The 25,612-nt window shown below is 42.2% G+C and overlaps 1 protein-coding gene across 5 annotated transcripts in view; it reads right to left on the bottom strand.

Moving 5' to 3' along the window:
- Positions 1-25,612, bottom strand: part of ACSL3 (acyl-CoA synthetase long chain family member 3) — a 63,805-nt gene that overhangs the window by 30,858 nt on the left and 7,335 nt on the right. For 3 of the 5 annotated variants that reach the window (XR_010722576.1, XM_066193163.1, XM_066193166.1), the window contains exons 3-4: positions 5,145-5,248; positions 322-743 (exon numbers count right to left, since the gene is read on the bottom strand). Coding sequence is in view for 4 of the 5 variants with exons in the window: in XM_066193163.1 (XP_066049260.1) it covers positions 322-672 (351 nt within the window). In the remaining variant the exon portion in view is untranslated. Of the gene's footprint in view, positions 1-321; positions 744-5,144; positions 5,249-20,644; positions 20,789-25,612 lie in introns of those variants that run through there. The other 2 variants (XM_066193165.1, XM_066193164.1) reach the window with 2 other exon arrangements.

Here is a 25,612-nt window from a genome sequence, read left to right as displayed (position 1 = left end):
TTTTAAAATTCACTTAGAAATCTTTAAAGCCACTTACATCATCAGCTGAATATTAAAAACAAATACCTAAAACATACTTGTGTTTTTTCTTTGACTAAAACCATAAATAGGATATCTATTCAAGAGTGCAAAAAGGTTTAGATTTGGTTTAAATGCCAAGTATTGAAAGACTGGGAAATAGATAATTTAATTCTTTCACAGCTACTGAATGTAAACATAGAAATTTATTTTTTCCCCAGCTTTGCTTTACTGGACTAGAAGTCCTGCATAAGAAAGTAAACATATTTTGGAAAAAAAATCTTGAAGGGAGAAAAGACTTACCTTTTTAAAAACTTTTCCTGATGGCTGGATTTCATCTTCCTCTTTCAAAATTTCACGTGTTCCCAAGAGTTTTTTGTCCTTATATTTAGTTTTAGCGTATTTAAAAACTTTGTCGAGTGTATCACACCCAGGATATAAAACTGAAGCTAAGCAATGCAGACTGTTTACAGATCTGTATGCACCCCCAGGCTTGTTATTCACAGGTCTGGCTTTAACCTGCTTGGCTTTTGCTATAGCCTGCTTTGATCCTGAAAGTATGTACCATGGAATGTAAGTTACAAGGGAGTACACCAGGACTATGAAGTTTATAAACTGTAGAAGTACAGGGTTGATGTTATGCTTCAACTTCATTTTGGCTGCTTGAAAACGTTACAAGAGAAAGTTTGGAAACATGGATCAGCTAGACAGGGATCCAAAAAGATCTGAAAAGAGAAAAGAAGAGGTTAGTAGTAAACTATCCCTGTTGGCAGGGGGTTATTTTCATATCCCAGTAGCTCTCTTTATGAGTTAGAAGTCTGAACCCCATACACAAATGAAACCAGACACTGAGACATGAGGTGGAACTGTTGACTCCCCTTTAGCAGACTGTAGTACAATGACATGTGCACTGCAGGTACTCGTTTGAAAATGTTTTGTGATTATACAATTTAAAAGATCTTCTTCAACATCAGAGCACCTCCGTGTGCACCTTCCCTAGGAATCTCTGTGACCTCTGACCGGGAATCACCAGCCTCCAGACAAGCCCTAGAACACAGGCCATGTCACCACTCTGCACATGGGAACCCCGACCATTAAGGATGTTGAAATGTTTCCCAAGCATTGGACACACTGGGACACTCACTAAGAGAAGGAAAACTGTGTATGTGACAGAGCTTGGCTGGTTTATTCCTAAGGACTTCCCATCAGTCCTGTGATTTCAGTCTCAGAACCAGTATTCAGTGGGCCCACTTCTTCTACCAATAAACATGATTTAAGTAACATTGGGTAAATATCAGAAAAGAGCTTATAAATATCCCCAAATTCCCAACAACAGCATTATGAAGAGATGTGTTTTTTCAGAGTCCCTAATGATGCCAGGATATTCACTTTGTCCTTTTTAAAAGCATGATTTACCATACTCAATGACCACAATGATGATGCAACTTTCTAATGTATTATACTGTTGAGTCAAGAAATTGTGCAATGTCTGAAAGATTAAAAAGATAAATCAACAAAATAATTGAAATCCTTATGGAAATCAGGGATGGCTGCCATAATTGCTAAAGATTAATTTCTGCAACAGTCAATGAGCCACTAGCTAAAAATCAGTGTTTTGTACATAATAAACTGCAAATGCACTTCACTCAGCTAACCTTTCAAATGTATTGATACAACTTAATAAAAGCAGCATCATAAATCAAGCAACTAAGAATGATGTATTTGTAAGATGCACAGCTTTTGACAATTCTAAATGAAGTAAATTTTTATTCATAAAATGTATTATTCTGTGCTGATGTCTTACACTCTGACTTTTCCTCTGAAAACCCTAATGAAAAGAAATTTGAGTTGAAAAAAGTAATGTTTAAATCATATACGATCCTTCAGTGGCAACGGAAAGAAACCTTGCTTCATTAATCCTAGATCTGCATTCCTTTTGGGAATGGATCAATCCAGGATGAGATTAATTCCATCTCTCCCTGAAACATAAAACTTCCTAAAACTCCAAGCAAAAATATTTCATGACCATCCTCTTCCCTAACAAGCTGCTGTAATGTCACTGTTAACACTGCATCATTACAGGCAGTTTGATGGAACCAAACAACATCAAAGTCTGTTCTGCAGAGCACCCTGAGACACATACTCAAATAAACCATAGGAGTACTTCACAGTAGGGACTTACTGCAACAAGCAGCAGTGGGGGAAAGATATTTAAAATATTAAAAAAATTAAATGGAAGTGCATATATTTTAATTTGCAGACCAAAGGCAAAAAGCAATGACAAATTAAAAAAAAAACAAACTTAAATAGGCTAAAGGGCAAATTCAGTAATCACTTGAAGAGACTTATGTTCTTAGGCTGTCACTGAAGGTTACTTAATGAAAATAATCATGAGCCAGCCAATCAGCTACTGCAGGCCAGAAAAATTATACTACTGTTGATAGCGGCACAGAACAAGATGTTTTAAAGCTGAACCCAGAGTTCACACAACAAGAGTTTACCCACTTTCTAACAAGTTCTGTGTTGTACTATTATTTTGCCTGTCTCAGTTCAGGAGGGGAACAGCTTTTTTCTCCTTATAAAGCTGGAGAACTTTTCTCTGCCTAAAAAGTAGAAACAGAATTTAACCGAACACTGCTACATACAAAAACTAAAACAACTCATTTAATACCTTTAGGCAAACTGTTTTCCAAAGAAGTTGCCTGTCTGACAAACAGTCAAGGCTGTTGATATATAATAAATAATATTCTCTCTAGGTTTCACAATCTCCCTTGGTTAGAGAGGCACTGAGCTCTTCCAGAACAGCAGCCTCCCATTTCATTTTGCAGTCAATTATCCCAACAGCTTTATTCCTTTTTTCCACTATTTTTATGATAACAATGCCAAGGTGTCATGTCAAGCTCTCTCTTCTGGCTCACCCTTGCATAATAACCCCAAAACCTGGAAATCTTTGCTTTGAATTGCAAACATAAATTGTGCTTTGCCCACCATTTCATAAAAGGCTGCATTGCAAGAAAGGGTCTAAGGAACACTCCAACAGGACAGACTAAAGGGAAATGTCCTGGACTCTACCCCTTGCTCAGAAAAGCAAGCATTCTGATCTAGAGATCTCTGCTTTGATGTACATCTCTTACCCTAAGTAAATTGCTAATTATTTCAGTTACTCCTTCACAAAAGTGAGGCCATTATAAGTCATCTATTGAAAACAGTTTATTTTAAAAATTAAGACAATCTTTTTTCCACTCAAAATGTGATGTTTTTAAGATTAAAAATTATCTCTTGCAAATGAAGTTTCTTGTCTTACAGGCCAAGTAAGACTCCATTTTTTTTCCTTCAAAATCCTGTAATTAGGAGATAGCAAACTTTAGCCAGAGAGAGAGAACTCCGGTGTCAATGTCTGTGATATTTAAAGAGCATCTATGCTTGTAACTAATTGTAATTACTATTGTAATTGGACATTGGAAAAGTGCAATGCCTTTTGGAACCAGAAAGAAAAACATATTCCAGTAGTTTCATTAGAAGAAAAAGCTCCAGCATCTTTGTAGGTGATGGTTCTAAGGGGAGCTGAGCCATGACACAAAGGAAGTTCCCTGGTGGCAATGTAAAGGCTCCCTATCTTTCCTTGGTTAACTGAAAAACAGAAGTTGCATTTTAACTCATCATTTTGTTTATTTGCTCGCTAGGTTGTTGAAGAGGAAAATACCAGGTAAGCAAAGGAGATGCAGTTTAAAATGCCTTTGGGCCTAACAGATTTATCACTGCCATTCCCTGGAGAACACCAAAGTCAGCTAAATGGATCACTAAACATTCAATAAAAAATCATTTTGATGACAATGTAGAAGCGAAACTCTACCCTGACTTGAGGCTGGAGTGCTAGCTGTAAGGCAATTATATTTTACAGCAAGCAAAACCAATGCAGCTGAACATGCCAGTACATTTTCTGTTTTCTTCTTAAGCAAAAGGTCATTTAATCTCCATTAAGAAAACTACTTTTAATGACAATGTAAAAGAAAAAGACTGTTTTCATTAAGATACAATGCTTGCTCATGCATTCTTCTCTGTAACAATTACTGTTTCAAACCTTTAATGTATGTTATTTTAAAAACTCAAAATGAAAATACATTAAAAATCAATCTGCAGGACTAATCTAAAAATTAGAAGTTTGAGTGAAATTTTCAAGATTACATCAGATCTGGAAGGCCTAAAAGGGAAGCAGTGTTTGCTGTTTAATATTCTGCCTCTAAAAAAAGAAGTAGTACCCAACAAAACCAAAACTTTGTAAGGTTTAGTGAAATACTATACAGGGTTTTAAAATTTCATTGAAGTACATAATACGTTGCCAACTTAATAATTTGGAAGTGTATGGCTGCTTCTGACCATAAAAAGAGTGCAAGCAAACCCATCATTTTGGGGCAAGGAACAAAAAGCAGAGGACATGATCCTATTTTTGCAAGTATGAGACCATGGCACAGTAAGAATACTCACTGTATTTTCAACACTGGAATTTTGTTCTCAGGTAGCTCCTGCTTAATCACTGACAAAAACACATGACATGTGTTTTAGTATTCTAAGTTATTGGTTTGGTCTGCAGATTAGCTGTAAATACTCAGGTTCTCACAGAACATGCAACCTGGTTTCACATAATCAGTGCTCAAACCCTGACTAGTGATGCAAGAAAAGTTGGGAGGTGAAATCCTGGATGAAAGAGCTGCTAATTTATATAAGAATACACCTTAAAGAAAATCTGCTCAAGCAAAGGGTTCTGGACATGCGTAAGAGCTGTTCTGTTACATGTAATTCATGTTTACTCTGGTAGTCACCAAATGGGAAAGAGCAAGACCACAAATCAAGTTTGACACACTTGTTCAACAGCAAAAAGAAGCAGCAACCAGCACACTCATTCAGAGTCTGGAGAAGTACTTTTCAGGACTGATCCTTCTTAATATATAATCAGTGATTTGGCCTGATATGCTACTTACACTAATACTGTTATACCCTTTAGTTTTAGACGAAAACTTTTATTAAATGAGAAAGAAAAAAATCCTTAAAGGAATGTGTTTACTAATTGACCTGCTTACAACAATTACATTACCATAAAAGCATGAATTAACAAGAAAAAAAGGAACCTTATGCAACTTCTCATCGTGGCAGGTACAGGTACAAGAGCTGATAGGAGATGTTCCAGTCTCAGTTTACTCAACAGGAGCTGTCACAGGCAACTGCATGAAATCTAAAAAAGGAAAATTCCCATTAAATATGGCAATTATAAAACACATCCTTCATTTTTTCACTGGTAATGTGTAGTAAATAAAACCTTTTCCTCATCTGATCCTGTACTGTATCACCTCAGAGAGTCTAGGCCCACTGAATGCAAGTGAACACAAAGCCAGATGTCACACACAGCACAGCCACTGCTTAGACCTGAGTACCCTACAGTCAAGGTGGCTGCAACAGCTTCAGGTAAACTCAGGAGCTCATGGGACTAGTCTCCTTGACAAATCCTAACTCCCCAGTGCCTTTCAGTGTACACTGCTTCTACCATTTCGGGTAGAAAAAAAATAGACCAATCTTTGTGTATCCACCCACAGAGAGAATGCATTTCAGCCTGAGTAATAAAATATTCTTGTACGCTTTACAAAAAGGCTTAATAAAAGAGTAATCATTGATTACTATATAAATACTACAGTATTTATTGATTTTGCTTCACTATACGTGAAAGATTTATTTACTGCCCTTTGCAGAAAGAAGTCTTGAAAACCTGTGCCAGCAAATCACATTTAAAATAGGCAAATGCAAACATTTTGTACCTATTACTTTTCTGTAAACATTACTATTTACACAGCTATTCAGTTCTTAAAGATAATCTTTTCCAGTTTCAGTGGATTAACTATTTGCTGCTTGAGGTGAGCATTCAGGGTACTCACTGCCCCATTTTTTTGACTTCCACAACTTCACATATACCAACCAAACTCCAACCCAGAGACTCCAAAACACTCTTGCAAAAAAACCATTTTGGTCAACAATTTATAGTTGTAGAAAAACACATTAAATTTCTCTTATCACTGAATCTTGCAAACAAACCACCCTGATTTATTAACATTTACTGAAAGGATAAAAAGGTTATTCACAGGGTTAGGCTTTAATGGACAAAATAACTAAGTATCTTTACTGCTCAATCTCTTCATTATAGAATATAACAACAGGAATTCTAAAGACAATATAACAAAGTCCATAATACAGACTTCAAACTGTACCAAAGAAGAGCCTCTATTAGTTTACATCTGGACTTAAAAAGTAACATTAACAACCCTGAAGAGACAGGTTTCTACCACCTCTGGAACTCACTCAAGAACTGTCAGTACTTGCTAGCACTCAGCAAGTAAGCCTTTCTTTTAAAAGAAGAGACCAAAAAGAAAGAAATCCCTATTACTGATTAATAAATACTCATGTAGTCATCTATATAAAAATAAAAAAGCAAACCAAATGTACACAGATGCAACAGCCTAATGTTTCACAAGCAAACTCCCTGGACTGCGAAGCAAGGAGGGCCCGAGGCGATGAACGGCACGGAGGAGAATCCCAAATATGTACCTGCATAAATGGAAGGTCTCTTTTGCAATATGGGGTTAAGGGACAGTTAAATTTGAAAACAGATGTACTTCACAGGTACAGCCCAAGTGTTTTCACATGTTTCTTGAAGCAGAGAGGGTAGAAATCCCAGTGAGCCCTACAGAATGCTGGAAATGGATGCTTTGGGTCCCTGAAATAAGAGCTGGTGCTCAGCACATCCTCCCAAACTGGAAGACAGGGCACAAGGGCACACCCCACATCCCCAGCTCACCCTGCACAGCTTCCACAGGCCTCTCCTCCCACCACCTCCTGGATTCCCTGAGCACTGCTGCCCTGGCACTGCTCGTGGGAGCTGTGCCACTCTCCAGAGCCCAGCACCCTCCAGGCCATCCTGGCAGACCTCTCTCTCACAGTCCTGTGGTTTCCACACAAGTGCACACACTGTCCTTGTCCCCTTTCCAGTCCCCAACCCCTCCAAGTCACCCTTTCCCAGGCTGCTGTCTGGGTCTCAGCATCACTTCTAGCACAAGGGAGACCTTCCACGAGCCTCTCAAACACTCACAAAACCCCTCTCTCCAGGCAGACCTGAACCCTCTTACAAACAGGAGTGCCTCTCTGCAGCCCGGCTGGGAAGGGCTCCGTGGCTCTGTCCCAAAGGACATCTGCTTTCAACGGGGAGGAAAAGCAATGCTCAGCACACCAGCCCCCAGGAACCACCACCCACTGCAGACAAACACAGCAGGATCTTCCCCAACAGCTCCCCACGACCACGCAGGGCTGCTCACAGGTATTGAACAGCCTCTGCTACAGAAACATCTAGAAGAGGATTGCACGGCTGTAACACAGGCACACACTCAGCCAGAGGTTCTTCTGAAACTCTCCCAAGCGAACACACAAGAATGAAACTAATCCCCACATCAACTCCAGTCCTTGATGTCTCACTCGCAGTCCTGAACAAGAGACAACCTGCGTCTCTCCCTGGACTCTGCCCTCCCTGCTGCTCCACATTCCGTGGACTGCTGTGGTCTTACACAAAAAGAGGGATGGTGGGAGACCAAAATTGCTATTGATTGTGTCTCAGCTCTCAAAAGGAGACAGATCTTCAGGACACCGAGAGAATAAACACTCTCTGAAAGGACACGTAGGGTAATCCTGAGCTACCTTATTGAGATGATCTGCAGCCTCCGGCTGTGACCCACCTCTAGCACAACCCCGGGTGAATCCGAAGGCTCTTTAAATGCTTCCCCTCGCTCCGCTCTGGGAACACAACACCGGCAGACGGCCAGAGCCAACAGGGCACTCCCACTCCTGCCTCCACAACTCGACCCACTCAACACTTCAGCATAAGCAAATTTACAACACAACTCCAGTCCCGAGGGAAACTCGGGCACTTCTCTGCACGAGCATGTTTCTGAAAAGCACAGGAGGGCACACAGACCGTCAGGGAAGAGGCATCACGACCCGGAACAAACCAGCTTCCGAAGCAGGAGTTCAACAGACCGCTGGGGCGGCAAAGGCTGCTCATGAACTGCACAGCCTGAGGCTGCGATTTCAGCTCGGCTCAAGCGGATTTAACACGGGGCTGCTAATAAAAACACACTGTTCATCTCCGAAAGGTAATTCCACTCTTGCCCTCCATCGTACCAACACAGGAGTGCCTGGGTGGCTAGGAATGAGTCAGATTAGTTTGTTGATCCAGTTTAAACCCTCTCCTTCTCAGGGCGGAACGGTGGATTTTCCTTTGTATCAACTTTGGTACTCATTTGAGCCTACCGTGAGTCACTGCAACCACCTAAATCAACAGAAAATTAGCACTACAAAAGATGTTTTTCTTCTGCTGTCTCAAACTGAGTAACCGTGAATTGACAGGAGTTACTGACAAGGCAAAACCGGAGGAGGAGAGGGAAGGAGCCTGGCAGTGGAGCTGCAAAGGAAAGCCCACCGGGCTCAGCACAGTGGTGGCAGGACGCCTTGTGACTCGGGTGTCACAGCACACCGCGGGCTCAGGGCACAGCTGGGACCGGGGATTAACCTGCTGCTCTCCTACTAATGATCTCACTACTTACTTTTTTAGGAGCTCAGCCTTGGGGGTTTCAAGTGCTACAAGCTTAAATACCTTTAAACTTTGGGTATAGGCTAATACACATCCCATAAATAGAAAGGGGTTAAATTCATGTCCTTCACATGGCAGCGCTACGTTTGTAAAATGATACTCCTATTTCTTTAGGAGGCAGCCAGAAGGCATGTTATTAGGATAAATAAATTATTATGTCCTTGTTAAACACCAAGACACTACAAAGGCAGGAATTACATGAACCGAAGAAGTCTTTTTACCCTAGAGAGACACTCTCTACGGTATTAACTAAATTTTGATACAAAGGAAAAAGTTTTATTATCTAGAAAAGATTCCTTTTCCTCTTAGTAGGTTCATCTACATCAAGTGGAAAATAAATATCACACCTAGTTTTGGCAGACAACAGGAAGACAAATGAGGTAACACAGAACTAAACTAGATAGAAGGAACTGACATTTCTCGAGGGCGCAGAAATGTGTTTTCTCTAAAATAGATCCTTAGTATATCCAGTTATTCTAAGATGGTAATGTTAGGTAGGTATTAAAAATTTCTATTTGATATCAATCTCTTTTAGGTACACCCAAGCCCCACTGTCTGAAATATCACTGGACACTGCAGGACAGCAAGGGCCCAAGTTGGCAAATCTCTCCTCTGCTTCCTAATGAAACCAAGAGTGACATTTATGAGAAACTGAAAGCTCAAGTGACATCACAAAGCAGACAGATTTATTTTGCTCACAAAAAAGCGACAGGACTCCAACAGACAGTTTGACTGCACAAGCCACAAACTTAGGTTTAAACTTTAGTTCCAGGTGAAAAATAAAATTAAATCAAAGTGAGTTCAACACTAATGAGCTCCAGGAACAATATTTAAACACTCCTAAAGCTACCTTCATGCACAACGTGAGCACCCTTCCAACAAGATCAACTACAGATTCAAGCCTCATTGCAACTCTGAATCCTAGATGTTTTCTATTTAAAACATTTTAAAAATTATTTTCCTCGAATAAGCGGTTTTTTTAAAACTTATCCGAGACAGTTTGGATATTTAATGGATTGACAAATACATCTTCCATTAATAAGAACAATACAACACAGCTCTAAGGTGACAACTTTGTCAGCAAAGCTGAAAGCACCTCCCAAAAAGAAGGCAGTGCGCTAAAAACACTTATTTAAAGTCATGTCACAAAGTAACGGCTGTGCCAGAACACAATCCAGCGCTGCTCCGGCTTTCATCTCCTTCCCCTCCCACTACACACATGACACTTCATGGCAAACAAGCGTCTTAACTTGTTTCAGGCACTTTACCAGATACTGTCAATGCACTGCTTCCATTCCTTTTCACAAGCAATTATTAGAGCATTTAAGAAATGCATTTAGTATCAAACTAAATTAAATGTTTTCATGTTTGTGACAGAGGAGAAAAAGAAACTAACGGGTAAAGCATCTTCCTACTGGAGGGGCCCTCAGAGGAACTTTGGTATCTGCCAATTCACTGCTAGAGAGAGATGAAACCACCAATTTCCCCAGCACACTGCTAGATTTTTAAACCACAGATACAAATAAAACATGGAAGAGTACTTAAACAAGAACATCAACACCACAGCACATACAATAAGAAAGAAGTCTGCACAGAAATAAGCCAGAAGCTTCACCAGTAACTTTTGCCCCCTGAAGAAGTCGTGTAAGAGCCGAGTTATCACTGCCAGTTTATCACCCCAAATCCCTACAGTCATTTTCTGCTCGTTTAAGTCAATCGCCCTCAGTACTTCCACTGGGAGGCAGACTCTGCTTTCCATCCCAATCCAAGGGACTCACCAGAACGGTTTCCTGTGCTGTTTTCTACTACAAAACAGCCTAAGACCAGCTCTCCAATTTCTGGGAAATCTGAAATGCTAAAGCATGAATAATTCTGCCTTGTTTGTTTCTTAGAAAACAGAACAAAAATAGATGGTCTGCTGCCATACATTCAATGTGGTTTGTACTGTATCCTAGTCATGTTTCTTTAGATCAGAACAACAACAAAAAAAAAATCCAACAAAACAATCCCACACGTTTTTAACTGTATAGGTGCTTTGGTATTTTTTTCTCCAGCAGAAACCATGCATGCAGAAAATTGTTCTTATTTACTTTTAGATGAATTTGAGTTCATGCAGTGCCACAGCAAAAATTATTACCCTTCATATTATATTCATTTTTCCAAAAATATCAGGTAGCCAGGTCCCAAACCTGGTAAGCCTGTATATTTATGTCGTCTGTGCCTTCTTTCTTTAACATTTCTTCTCTATTTGATGGGATTTTGTTAGGGATAACTGTTGATCCTGATGCTGGCTCAATATCTGGTGTGCAGTATCAATTCACACACTGAGCTATTTTATTTATTATAGTTTGAACAAAGTAGGGATCTAGGCGTAACCCCACCAAGTCAGAAAATTTTACATTATTACACATTTTACCAAGGGTATCAGTGTTCCTTGGTTACAAATTACACAGCTTTTTCACTAACTAGTACTCAAACCCCTATTCACTAGTTATCTCCCTCACTACTCCTGCTAACTAGTCCTCATGCACAGCTCCTCTCTGCACTGCAGTCAGGGGTCTGTTTTCAGTAGGTGGTCAATGGGTTGGTGGCCATGAACCCCCTGCCAGAATCACCTTTCCCCAGATACTGCTCAGTCTTGCTGACTTCACTCCTGGTGGCTCTTGTCCAGACAGCCCTTTCATCTTGGGATTGTGTTCCCCTTCCCTTAAAACAGAAGATTAGCCAAGCCTACAAGTATCTAACAGGTTTCACAATGCAATTGCTTAATCCTAAGTGCCTACCTACAGCCACTGATTAACACCAAAACAACTGCATACTTCGGTTCAAATCTTGAGGGACCTGATAACCTTACACCAGAAGCTCCTGAAGAACAAGAAACAGATGAATACTCAGGTAACAAAACAAATCTGAGAGAATAAAACAAAGATACAGATTTCACAAGAAAAAGTGTGAAAATTCCAAGTCTTTAGGCAAATTTCTCACATGAAAAGTATCAGCCAGATAAACAATACATATAAGAGGAATTTTACAATACATTTTGAAGCAAGAAGGATATCTACAGCATGATCTAAGCTACCAAAGTGATAAAGTGGGATGTTTCACCATTGAATTTGAAAGGCTAAGCTGGTGACATTTTCAATACACTCTCTTTGATGGATAAATACATTCTCAAGTTCAAATTACTTGGGGTTTTTCTAGGTTTGGTTTGGTGTTTTTTTCTTAAACACCATCATTGTGTCCAGTCATCTACAGTGATTTACTACCAAAATAAAAGTAATGAAGAAGTTCTCACAAGAATATCTACTTTTCTCACACCCCACACTTTCTACTGTAGTGCCTCAAACTCAGCAATAGGAACAATCCCTCACCTCTGGCTGCAATGGAAGTCACAAGTTCTTCAGAAAAGATCACTGCCTCACTGAGGAAAGACTCCTGCACCCAAGCCATGTGAGTTGTTCAGGTTGTGTTATCCAACATTCACTCTCAGTATAATGAAGAGATCCCCCTCAAGCCACACAGCAGAAAAACAACAGGAATGCAATTTATAAAAATCACAGCCCGAGCAAGTCTTGCCTCAAGCCAAGACTTGCACAAGACTCATTGGGAGTTTCAGAGTTGGTGGACTGAACCCCTCTGTAAGGGCTAAGCAAGCCATCTCAAAAGCAGTGCTTCACTCCAGCAGCAAACGCAGAAAATAACCTGTGGAGCTTTTCCTGAGCACAAACACAAAGAGAGAAATGAAATTTGCTCTAAGTTCTAGGAATATGTAATTTTCATTTTTGGTAACTTTTCCCCTGCCAGAGGTTATAAACCTATTCTCAAAACCAGAGTCATCTGTTTCTCAGAATGCTTACTGTGGTGTATATGAAACCCCACATCCTAAACACCCAGGTATTGAGCTTGACTCTTAAGCTGGTTTAACGGAAATACTTTGCTTAAGATTTGGTTGTATATCTCCAAATACAACTATTGTCCTGCAATTGTCCTGGTCAAAAACTGCCTCCCTCCTAGTATTTTTTAGGACCTATTGCTAAAAAATTACTTACTTAACTCCAGATTTCAAAAAACTCCAACTAAACCAAACCAATTTATATGACACCAGAAACACTGCACACACAATCAGTAGAAATGGGACTTCAACAAGTATTTCCTATGGATACAAGCATAACACCATAAATACTAAACTGCCAAAAGGAACTGAAAAGGCCTGGAAACCATGGCAAAAGCATTGATCAATCAAGCACTCGACGAAATCTGGAGAAGACTACCAGAGAAGATTTTGCCTGTTAATGGTTCGGCCTCACTCCTCCATGTATTTATGGTCAGCACACTTTGCACTCAACAAGTTGTGGAGTGACTGATGGGAAGTTACACAAAAGGCTGAGCTACAGAAAGACAAGTAGGCTGTTTCTCTGCAAACTGCTTTGTATGGTTTTTATTTCTCTTGGCTGGTCTAAAGTTCCAGGGACAGTGGGGAATACGGTATTAAAAAAGACAGAAACAGCCAAGGAAAAAGAAAATATTTCAAATTCAGTGTACTCTTAAAGAGCTACTTGAACTAGGTTTTGTATCTGTACTGCTTAGGGAAAAATTACTCTTTTGTTCAAAATCCAGCACTACAATTTATTTAAACATGGCATAAAGAAGTCTACCCTGCTCATTTGAATCATCATTCTATTTTCTAGCTTTAGAAGTAACAGAATATCAGGACAACCTGTCTCCTCCATCACACTGGAACAAATATCCTTTTCTCTCTTTTTATCACTCTTCATTTTGTAAGCAAAGCAAGGCAGGACCAGTCATGAACATGCTCAGCAATTGCATAACTCGAAGCAAACACGGAACAAGGTCTCATTAAATTAGAAGCCATTTTCTTCTCTGAGAAGGAGCATTACACAAGTGTGGTTCTCAGCTCAAAGTCCTTATGTGCCACCCTTAAAAATAAAACTTACAAACACAGATGGTGACAATCAGAGGACAATATCTAGCGCCCACAGATATGTTCAGAATGGGATGAAGGTGAGGAAGTAACTACATCCTCCCAGGAGATCACTCAAGTCTGTAGTTCAGAATCAGTACACACATATTGCGTAGGTAGAGGGAGGTTTTGGTAGAAGAGAATCCTGTTTTTCTCTTCAGGGAAATCAAACACACCCTTAGACTCTGATTATGTAAACATGATCAAAATTGAGGTGCGTGGCTGGGTAGAGCCTTCACTGCTAAGTTTCAAGAACACTGACCTTTTTTTAAAAAAGAAAGGTGCCACAGTATCAATAGCACGTGTAAAAGTTTTGTGAATATTCTCAGGCAAAATTACTTTGTTTTTTTACAGATGTCAGCATTAGATTAATATGATTTGATAAGTTGGAAGTCTCAAATAGACTATTAAATATTTCTAGAAGAAGAACATAAATATTTTAACTGTTTCCTGAGCCACTACCATTTCAAACACTAAGGGAAACACATCTTGCTTTTAAAAAAAATCCCCCCAAAGAATCATGAAATATTAAGCAAATAATGTAATTAAAATATATGCAGTTTCAACCGCCATACTCTTAGAATCTGTTATCTTAGATGTATACGCATTTACAGATGCACAAAAACCCAAGTCAGGGTAGCAGAGGTGTCAGTCCTTTCACAAGCTGGGCCTGGCCACAACTGCATTTGTGACTATGTAACACAGGATTTGGACAGACGACTGGTTTTTTTTCTTAACTATAACTGATTTTATTAGTAAATTACAAATGTAAATTTTTTGATTGTCTGTTTTACGTAACTTTCCTGATCAAAAACCCCCACCCCACCTTCCAACACCAGCTAACAGCCTTGGCTTGGTGACCTGGACATTCACACATAAGCACACAGCCCTGCTACACCTGCTGGGAAATGGATTTGCACCTTGTTCTTTAAAGTACTGGATGTTACCAGGTTAAGCCTTTTGTACACATTGTAAGAAATGCAGGTAAGAATCTCCACAAGCATCCTCTCCCTAAGAAAAGATGAAAAAATAAAATCCACAGTTTTCAGCGCTGCAGAGTTGGAAAAAGTTTTCTATGCATCTCAAAGTTACCCATTAGGAAAAGCATTTCTCTCTTCACAGTTTCTCTAGAACAATAAAGTGCAGCAATACTTCATCTGAACAATTAAACTGCAGATGGAAATGCCTGGAAAGTTCTGTTACCAGGGCTTCACAAGTCATTTGTGGACTTGCTGCTGGAACACACCAAACCCAGTTTGCCACACAGACCACCAAGCTCCCTGCCTGAGCACTCCTGGGACAACTGTCCCTGTGTGCCTGCTGCCTTTACCTCTCTTCAGCACTTGCAAACAAAAATCCTGACAGAATCTGCAGATACAAAAAAGCAGATGTTTCTCTACAGAACCACTTAAATCCTCCTGCAAACCATCATCTCCCTGCTTCTTCTGTTTCCTTCTGCCTTTCTCCATACCCATATACTTAAAACCAACTGTAAAGAACTCTTTACCAAAGAGGAATTACCAACTCTTCTAAATTCTAAAAGCTAACCACAGATGCTCCCCTTTCCAGTTTTTCATAGGTTCCCACAGAATGAGCTCATAAACATTGATTTTAATAATGGTTTGGTGAAACGACTGCAGACCACACTCGGCTGTTTCACAGACTATCTTCTCATACCATCCTAAAACTTTGGTTGGTAGAAATTTTTTCTGATATATATGTATTATATATATCTGATCCAATAGACCTTACATCACCATGCACATTGATATAAGACACTGTACTAACTGCTGAAGAAGCACAGCACCCATGCAAAACCTTCCTGCAGATTTCTCACATGTCTGAGCAGCCAACCTAAGCAAAATGAGGCATGTTCCATACCCTGCCCTGGAGAGCAGTGAGGCAAAGGCAGAAGTCTTGCCTCTAAAGATGCAGAAAAAGTGTTTTTCCAGAGTTTTCTGTTTTCAGTATCCTTATGAAGTTATCTCAGGAGTGTTCTACAGACAGGAATGTAACACAGCTAATAGATCAGGAACCGGACCTGGCAGTACTGTACTAGTGCCATTCTGCTGCTTCAGCTTCAGTATGTCACTTCTAATCTTCACGATCTATTTTCCCCTTCCAGGTCTCAAACTCGTTTCATCTAACAGAAACAAGCATTCAAGGTAATGATATTTACACAGCTCCAAAAAGCAAAGCACTAGATTTCCACTTTTATAAAGCAATGAGAGAAGGTTTGCAGTTTATTCTTGCTGTCCTCACTATCAACAGTGAAAATCCATAAACCAGTAACTTCAATAATCTTATCTTCCCTGCTTTTCAGGAAACTCATCGGACTGAGAAGCCAGCTTGTCCCATTTCAGATATCGTAATTAACTAGCACTTTTTTGTAATTAACAAGGCTCATGAACACTGAGGGAAAGACGACTTCCCAATGCACAGGTAGTAACAAATTGCCATCTCCTCCTCTGGGATTACAGACACCTTAAGTCAGCACCTTGACTTCACATGAGCTGCAGGCTCACTTAAGGAAGGCGAGGACACGTGGATGAGGATTCCTTCCCAAGGATCAGTAAAAGACTCTTGCAAGTTTTGAAATGAGTTTATTCAAACCATTTTGTATTGTGAAAAACTTTTCTCTCATTGATTCAGAAGGTAATACAGAATAAGATTTGAGTTTCCTTCAGAGCTGCACTTCCCCCCGGACACCCTGTATTTTGGAATAACCATTTGGGAGGTGTGTTTAGGATGGCCTTGTCCACATGATTGCCTTCAACAGACTCAAAATCATTAGATCTGAAACTGTATCTTGCAGCTGAATACTGAATCTTTTGAGAGCCCTTCAGGCTTTACTACATGGCAAGCCCTGATGTAGACCAGGCCCTCAGGATGAAGAGCAGGTTCTTCCAACTCTAACTGCATAATTAAACAAATAAAGTCCTGGCATTTGAGAGATGCCTAGGACTGGCTTATGTGCTTGTTATACTGCTCCAAGTCTGATGTGTAAACCTGCACTGCCAGACCACACGCAGCCCTAAAGCTGCCTCACAACCTTCCACTGCAACTGCTCTGGCAGTAGAAACTAGATAGAGCCATGGGATAATTCAGGTGGAAAAGGACATCAGGGGTACTCTGGCTCAACCTCAAGCTCAAAGCAGAGTCAGCTGTGAAATCATACCTGCTTTCTCAGGGCTTTATCCAGCTGGATTTTGAAAACTTTCACTGAAGGAGTCTACATGAGCTCTCTGGGCTACCAAGTGCCCCCACTTTACACACCTCAGGATGGAAAATGCCTTATAAACAGACCTCCGTGACTTCAATTCACACCTGCTGTCTCTTGTCTTCCCACCATGCACCACGGTGAAGAACTTGGCTTCACTCTCTTGAAGACCTTCGCACAGGTGCTGAAGTGCCCCCCAAGCCTTTTCTTCTCCAGGCTCAATAACAGGTCCAGTCCCTCTACGCCTCCTCACAAAGCAAAAGCTCACAACTCAAGCCAACCTTGGCAGCTGTCCACTGAACTCACTCCAGTTTACTGACATTTCCTTTGTCCCAGGGAGGGGAGCACAACTGGATGCCGCATTCTGGATGTGGTCTAACGAGTGCCAAATGGAACGGGATAATTGCCTCACCTGACCTACTGGCTGTGCTCCCATTAATATGGGACAGCTCACTTGGCCACCATGACCCCCAGAGCTTTCTTAGCTGAGCTGCCCCCCAGAACAGGCTGTCCAGTGCAGGGGGTCACTCCCGACAGGGAGAGAGGCAGGAAGCCCCCACTCCTTAAGGAGCTGCTTAAATGGTAAATTTGCTTAGTAATCGGCAGCAGATGAAACGGATAGAAATTGAAGCCAAGTCTTCTTAGTGTTAATACACCTTACTTAGTAGTACTAAGTCGCCTCTTAGGGCCATATTCAGATGGCCTAAATTCCACATAAATCCTTCTGCCTCCTATTTCTTATTAGCTGGCTTTCAGGCAGCTCCCCACTCAGTGTCTTATGTAAATTCTCTGAACTGCTTTTCAGAACCACCTAGAATTCTCCACTGACTCAGAAAAGGGGCTTCAGTGGAATTCAGGCCACCTGAACCTAGTTTTTAAGGTCCAGTAACACTGCAGCATCAAAGACATGATGCTTTATTTTTTGGATTTGCCAACATGACAGTTAAGTAGCAGTTGGCTGCCAGGACAGGTTTAGTTACTCTTCCACTGGAACAAGTATTTTAAAAGAAAACATAGACTGCTAAACAATTCAGGACTCAGTTCTTCCTGCTACTTTCTGGAAATTTACTCCATAGCTGCATCTCCTTTAACAAGAATGCTTTACCCATAGTTCTTTTGAATTTTGTCCTGAGCCATGTGCGATGTTTGTTCCAGAAGTCTTGACAATCCATTGAAAAAAATTGGGTCTTTAGTATGACTCAATGGCTCAAACCATTCACAGGCCTACAGAAAGGAAGAATAAAAGCCCTACAATCAGCACTGAATGAGGGCTGGGGAAATCAATGGCTTAAATGTTCACCAGTTCAGAAAAAGCACACCATGCTTTAAGTCAAACATGAAGACAATTCCCCTAGACCTTCAGAGATTAACAGTTTTCCAATAAATACTGTTTTGATTTTCTGAGATTTCTAGTTAAAACACATCTTGTGAATTGAAAAGTCATTTCTTACAGGCATTACAGTTTTGGAAGTGTCATAAATGAGAAGTTACTCCCACCAGCATTGTCAGCCCAACAGGCCCTACTCAGTATTCTTACATACCCAGGATCCTCCAAGCAAGAGATGGAGCAGGGAAGATGGAACACCCACAAACACTTCTGCAAAGTGCAACCAGATTCTACACACCAGTCCTCACACCTCTTTTTAGGCTATTAACAGGGCTTTTGCCAAAGCCCCACAGCACTCAGGTGCACAGGTATGGAGAGTCTACCCATTGTCCACAGCTGTAAGCCAGAGCTCTCTCAAAACATGCCAGTTCAGTGAAATATAAAGAATAAAACTGAGGCTGAAATTTATTACCTTCATCCTTACTTGAGTGGAATAGGGCACTTGAAGATAGCACATTCAGAACCAAGTGCCAGCCTCCTGCAGGTCAAGGAGACTACTGTAGAATTAAGTCAGTAGGTGCACACCTCTGAGGGACTCTGTATCCATGAGGAAGCAGCCTGCTTTCCTCACCAGCCAAGAGGGACCAGATCCATACCACAGACTGACTTCATCATGAGTTTCAAAATTTTTCACCACACAGATCAGCAGCTCCATCAGACTGACTCAAGCTTGTCACGCAGCCATCAACGCTGAATATACAAATGTTAAACGTGAACCCACCTCCCGTTTCTAGGGACCAACAATAACAAACATGCTGAACAACTACAAAGAAAAATAGGTCTGTAAGTCACAATGCTTAGTTTCAGCCATTCCTGAGGCATAAATCTACAGGTCAAGGAGAAATCACCAAGATTAAAAATGTCTTTCCTTAACTTTTCAAAGCACACAGAACAAATAGTATGAGAAGAATAAAGTCTTATGAATGCAGCCAGATGATTACCTTCCTCTTAGGATACAGTTGAGACCTGATAACACATCTATTATTTCACGCTTCTGCTTTTTAGACCGAGGTCAAAAATATGAAAGTCATAAGCCACAGTGAAGTTTAGCACAATGAGATGGCAATCCACTCTGGAGAAAGACTGTATCAAGACCAGAATGTAACCAGTCTAAAATCATATTAAGGCTTTTGGTTTCATTTTATGCCTTTTTTTTTTACATGATGCTTTAAACAATAACAAGACAAAAACAATAACAAGGCAAAAAACCCCTGAATAAATATCATGTGAACTCAAAATCTTTGTATTTTGTGTAGAAATGACTGCCCTTACCCTTAACAGACTTTTTAAGGTAACCAAAATCTTTTACCATTAGTATAACTCTTTTTCATCAATTCTGTACTGATAACAACACTTAAAAACTGAGGCTACACAAATACAAGAATTTCACATCTGTTGTTATCAAACCCATTTCACAGGCCAAAAAGGGTGCTAATATATAGAACCTGATACTCCTAAACAAAACGTAATACTTGCTGTAAAAGATTACATACCAGCTGTTGTACATAATAATTAAATGTTGGGGGGGGGCTTGTTTCTTCAGTAAGGTAAAAAAAAAAATGTAGTGATCATAAACTACCTTACAAATATTTTCATTCTGCTACTGCCCTAATTTTCTGGAGGTTACTGTTTTCTCATTTCCGAGGGATTCTGTGTGAGTCCCAAACACTGAACTTCATGCTACTTACGGAACTATCTCTAGTAGTATTCTAAGGCTTGCTGCTCTCCCTACGAGTGAAAGGTGTTCCTGCGCTCTCCTCCTGCGCGAGTCCCGGAAGGGAACGCACCTCAGCATTAAATCCTGCACCAACCCCCTGGAAAACAGATCAGCAATCCTGAAACGAGACTGGAAATCCTGGCCCGCTCCTCCTCCGGCCCTGCCGCTTTCGCATCACCCGCGCACACCGACCACGAGCCGCACGCCGAGACCGCGGAGCCGCGGCGGGTCCCGGAGCGCGGACCGCGGACGCGGCACACGGCGTGTCACCACCCCCGCGGCACCGGGCACCTGCCTCCCGCCGCGCTCCCGCCACCCGCTCGGACGCCGGAGCCCCAACACAAAGCAGAGGAGAAGGAGAAAACGCGCCTGTTACCGACTATTATCTCGCTAATTACCCGGAGCGCCGCTCCCGCGGGGGCGGCGCCGGCGCGCAGCCGCCAGCCCCGCCGGCAGCCGGGCCCCCGGCAGCCCCGCCGGACCGCTTCAGCACCCCCGCGGCCCGATGGCCGCCGCGCTCGCCCCCGCGGAGGCGGAGAGAGGCCCGGCGGGGCCCCGCAGCACCGCAGGGTCGGGCGGGAACGCTCCTGGCGGCACAGGGCCCCGCAGCCCGCCCCGGCCCGCGGCCCCGCACTCACCGGCCCCGGCCCGGGGACGCCGCGGCGGCACCGCCCGCTCCGCGCACCGCCCGAGTGCGCGCCCGCGCTCACCCGCGGCCGGGCCGCCCGCCGCCGCCGCGCGCGCTCATTCCGTATGCGCCACGGCGCCTCCTGGTTGGCCCGCGCCGGGTGGCGCGCGGGGCCGGGCTCTCGCGGAACGGGGTTACTACAGGTCACCGGCGCCGAGGGGCGGGGCCCGAGCCGGGGGCCAATCGGCGGCGAGGGGCGGGGCCGCGTCAGCAGCGCGTCCTTCCGCGCCCCGGGCCTCCCGCGCTGCGGAGCGGCCCCGGCGCCTCCACGCTGTCCCGGCCAGGTGCCGGTGCCTCCATCGCGGAGCCTCCTAATGGCTCCGGGCCCGCCGCGGACGGCATTGGCCCACGGGCGGTCCCGCGGCTCCGATACTGCGCGGGCGGTGCCTGTTAAAGAATGCTTCTTGCCAAGTCTCCCGGTCAGAGCGAGTGACCGCGGCAGCGGGATGAACGTGCCCCGGAGCCGCCCGCGCGGGTGGCTGTAAGAGCGGGGCCGCTGCAGGGCCTGAGGCCACCGCTCGGGCTTGGCCGGGTCTCAGGGTTTACAGGAGCCTGGCAGCTGCTGCAGGGGCTCCTGGGCTGCATCTCTGCTGGCAGGGCTAACGGAGATCGCTCATTTCACATCCACCCTGACCCGAACTGGCGTCACCTGGAAAGGTTTTGGTCAGTGCTTGCTCAAGACTGAGCTCTTCTTTAACAATTCCTGAGGATCTTTTGTCAATATTGACTCATCCAGGCTCTGAAAATGTTCCTTCAGAATTAAAGGTTTTCGTTTAACCGGTGTCATACGAGATGCTGAAACGAAACAAATGAGCACCTGCCAAAGAGAAGTGAAATAAAAACATCAAATGGGAAGAAGGTTTCGAAGCCCAGAGGAAAGCTTTAGTTACTCCTGGTGCCGGGGTGGCGTCTGCGGTGGTGACAGCCCCCATTGTCACAAGGGTAGGTTTGTTTGGCTCAGTTGGTGCAGGTCAAGCCCCTGGCACAGCAGCGGAGGGATCTGAGGGCACAGCACAAAGCACAGGGAGAGCACAGGGAGAGCAGGACTGCGGAGCTGCGGGCGTGAACCCGGACACTGTTGTACCTACAGACCATCAGCAGCGAGTTACTTTGAGCCATTTATAACTGCAGCTGCCACTGCCCATGGCTGTGCCCCACCTGCAGCCGTTCCTCCTTCCCGTCAACAGACATCACGTTTCAGAGGCAGAAGCACTGTTTGCATCTCCAGTCATCTGCAGAGTTACTGGAGTGGCAGAGAATCTGATCACTTGCCAAAAGCAGATTGACATACTTCTAATACAAAGACCAACTAAGTCAGTCACCTCAGTTACTGGAAAAAACACTTCCAAGTATTTAAAACTGGAACACAGGAGATGGCTGCTGACTGTTCTAGATGCAGGAAAACATTATCCACAGGAGTTATCTGAGCTATAAAAGTCACGAGCTGCTTGAGCAAAAGGGATGCTACCTGAATTATGGGTAGGAGTGTGGAGACATACTTAAAATAGTTGCACGCTCACTGGAAAAAAGTGAAAAAGGTTAAGCAGACGTGGAAGGACAAGAAACTCAGTTTTCAAAGATGGAAAATGCAGACATTTGTGCAACAGAAGGGAATTCAGGCATTGTCTGCCAAAAGATTTACTAATGTTAGTAGAGATAAAGTTAATGAATATGTTGTGAACATCAGCACAGGGAAAAGTCCTAGATTTGTGTTACACCATCTTTCACATTTCTTTCAGGGCAAGGAAGGTTCAGGATAAAGCTACAAAAGTAATTTGATGTAAAGGAAAATGGCAGATAAAGCAGTGGACAGCACAGAGCTCATCTGCTCAGCATCAGATCTCATGCTGAACCCTCTGCTCTTATTTATTTCTGGGTTATCACCAGCAACTGAGCCGTAAAACACCTTGGCAAAAGCCTCACTTTGAGAAATGCTTGGAATCCGTACTTGAAATTCAATGTTATCCTTATTAAACTGCTAGATCTGATACTATCAAGTTTTATGAGGAGCAGATTTCAAAGAAACTTTTAACTTCAAATACTGATTAGTTGCAAACTTTGTACTTCAGCCTCACCTTTATTACAGGGTGCATCAATTTAAGTTTGCCTGAACTTTCCAGTCATTTGAAATCCAAACACTGTGTAACTGGCTGTATTTATTCCAAAGAGACACAGCTATTGGCTGTATCCCTAATAGTCCTCAGGGTAAATGAGAAGGTTGATGGCTCCTAATTCAGCTCAGCATCAGAAGAGAAACATCAACTGCAACCTACAGTGATAGAGCAACTTCTACTTTACAGACACCTAAGGCTTAAGAAATGATACATATATACACAAACAACAACATGCTGATTTAAAGATTCCTACATGTATGCAGCATTTTCATGAGGTTCTTCATCGACTCCCAATGTTTACATACAGCAGAAGTAAAGCTTTTCATGATATCAGAGATATTAGCACACATTTTGCTTAAATGTAGATTTTACAGAGCAGGTCTTTGGAAGATGCTGGTGTCATGTGTTATTTTAGCACTTTCCTTGCACGAGTCTATGCTGAGTATTCCATGGGGAAACTAAAGAATATGGGGATAGATAGTACACATAAGAGTCAACAATAAAATGAGGGATAACATATGTTTATAATTGGAAATTTAACCTGCACAAGGCGCTACACCAGTGACTGCAGGTGACAGTGGCCTTTCCTACACAAGTTATGCATAATGATAGGAAATTGAAATAGCTTATTTATATTTTCATTAAAAAGGCACAACAGCACAATTAAAGGCAGGAAAGAAGTAGTTGTATCACCCTAGAGCATTCAGGCAGGGAAGGAGTATCTGGGAAAACATGCGTGGCTGTTCCTAACCACATTCATGTATTCACAAATTCTTGTTTGGCTTGTTTTGTTGTTTTTTGTTTTTTGGGGTTTTTTTTTTTTTTTTGATTTCCAGAAGGAGCAGCTCATTAACTATTCTCACTTTCCCTTTTAAAAAGTTTCAGGCATGCAGTCAAGGGGCAAAAACACTGCCATATGTTTTGTTCAACAACAGAGAGTGAATAGCAAGCAGCAAATAGCAGGGAAGATTGCAAGTGATCTTATGAAAATGCTGATTTGGAAGTACAGTCAACTGACTCATCAGGAAAGAGAATAGCAAGCCAATGTTATATTTGGCCAATTCTAGCTAATATCCAGGGGGAATTAATAAAAACAAAACCACGAGCCACACTGAAAGAGGAGAGTCTATGAATGGGTAAGTCTGTGTGGAAGGTTGGCGTTAATCTTTCATGAACAGGCTGCTGCCCACTGATTCTTGGGAAGAAGCTAGAGGGGAAAAACCCAACAGTGTCACAGACATAACATATGTGGGAGCTTTTAACTAAAAATCCTTGGAGGGACACAAAATTAAGGAGTACAGGACAGTACATATGTTTAAATGAAAATCAAACTGACTTCTTATGTGAAATAACAGAAACCATTAAAGAAGGGCTTGAGTGGGACAAAGCTCATGGTCTCAACAGAATATATTTCAGTGTATGCCTTCAAACCTGTGGAAAATGAATGACTCGAAAATTACAAAACTGTCTTCATGACTCATTGAATAATTAAATGCTACAAGTTAATACAGTATTAGTCTAAATTAAATTAATTATAACTAAAGATAACATTTTTAAACAGTTTGCTTAGAACTTATTTTGCTTTAGTTACAAACAATACCCTGTTTAACAAAGGGATTCATATCCATGATCATTTTTAATTAAACACTCAAACTGATGTTGTAATAATTTATATCTAAAGTTATCCTGTTAGTGTGGCATTTTGAATGCCCTTTTATGCATAGACAGAGCTGAGCTACTACTGAAGGGGCAAGGAGAGCCAGCTGGGATGCAGGTTCTGGCAGCAGAAACAGCTTGTGTTCCTGAAGTGATCATTCTCACAGCTGTTAATTTTGGGGTGTTGCTTTAAAAGATGGAAAAACATTTCTAGACCAAGCAACATGAGGTTTCAATGCTAAACAGTCCTCACGTACATATCAGTACATTTGACTCATTTTTATCAGTGAAGCTTTTTGTTTCCAGATAAAGAAGCAAATGAGTAAGTTGCTAAGATTAAATTGGAAAGCAGCAAACTCTGGCAACATGCCTCAATGATTAATTATTTAGTAGAACATTTGGTCATATGGGCATGCCCAGAGCCATTTTTCACAGAGAGATTGATGACATTAATAATAAGGTGATCAAGGGTATAGTGGAAAATTTATCACCACTTGACACAGGCTCAGCTTTGTTAATGCTTAAAGTACTTCTTTAAATTCCTAGCTTGTATTTTCTCATCCTACAGCTCTGTTGCCAACCCACTGTGATAAATCAGTGTCATTCAGGTATTAATAGTAGGATAACCCTGCAAACCTGAAATTTCTGATTAGGGGAAAGCATGTAAACGGGTTAAATCTGTAAAACAAGCTGCAAGGCACACTCGGCAACCCCGCCGCACCCTAGAACTGCCATGGCATGAGAACCTGCGTCACCCACGGAAAATCAGGGGAAGGACTAAAAATAGCATTTATTTCTGCTCCTGAACTTACTTGCTCAAAAGCTGCCTGTCGTTTTCTAGGCCAGTGAAACGTTACAGTGGAGCTGAGGTGTCAAAGGCAGCCAAGAGGAATCAAATCATCAGATGGTGTCTCAAGCCTGCAGAAAAACATTCATCCCTATGGGCTCCAAGGACAATGGCATCCTGAGAATCTCACAATCCAATTTAATCATCAAATAGACGATAAAAACATCCAAGCCCAGGTCTAAGTCCATGTCTGAGCCTTCCACACTGTACCCCAGCAGCTGCCCAGACTCCCCAAGTTGTGGGCTCCCCCACAACTTGCTGTGTGCCCAGGTGTTGCTCCATGGGCATGGATGCACTGGAC

The sequence above is a fragment of the Chamaea fasciata genome, unplaced genomic scaffold (assembly GCF_029207755.1).
Source record: "Chamaea fasciata isolate MVZ Bird 193981 ecotype frontalis unplaced genomic scaffold, bChaFas1.0.hap1 SCAF_11, whole genome shotgun sequence".
In the NCBI taxonomy this organism is placed as follows: Eukaryota; Metazoa; Chordata; class Aves; order Passeriformes; family Sylviidae; genus Chamaea; species Chamaea fasciata.
The sequence above is the reverse complement of the archived record's forward strand: the minus strand, read 5'-3'. Positions and strand labels throughout refer to the sequence as shown.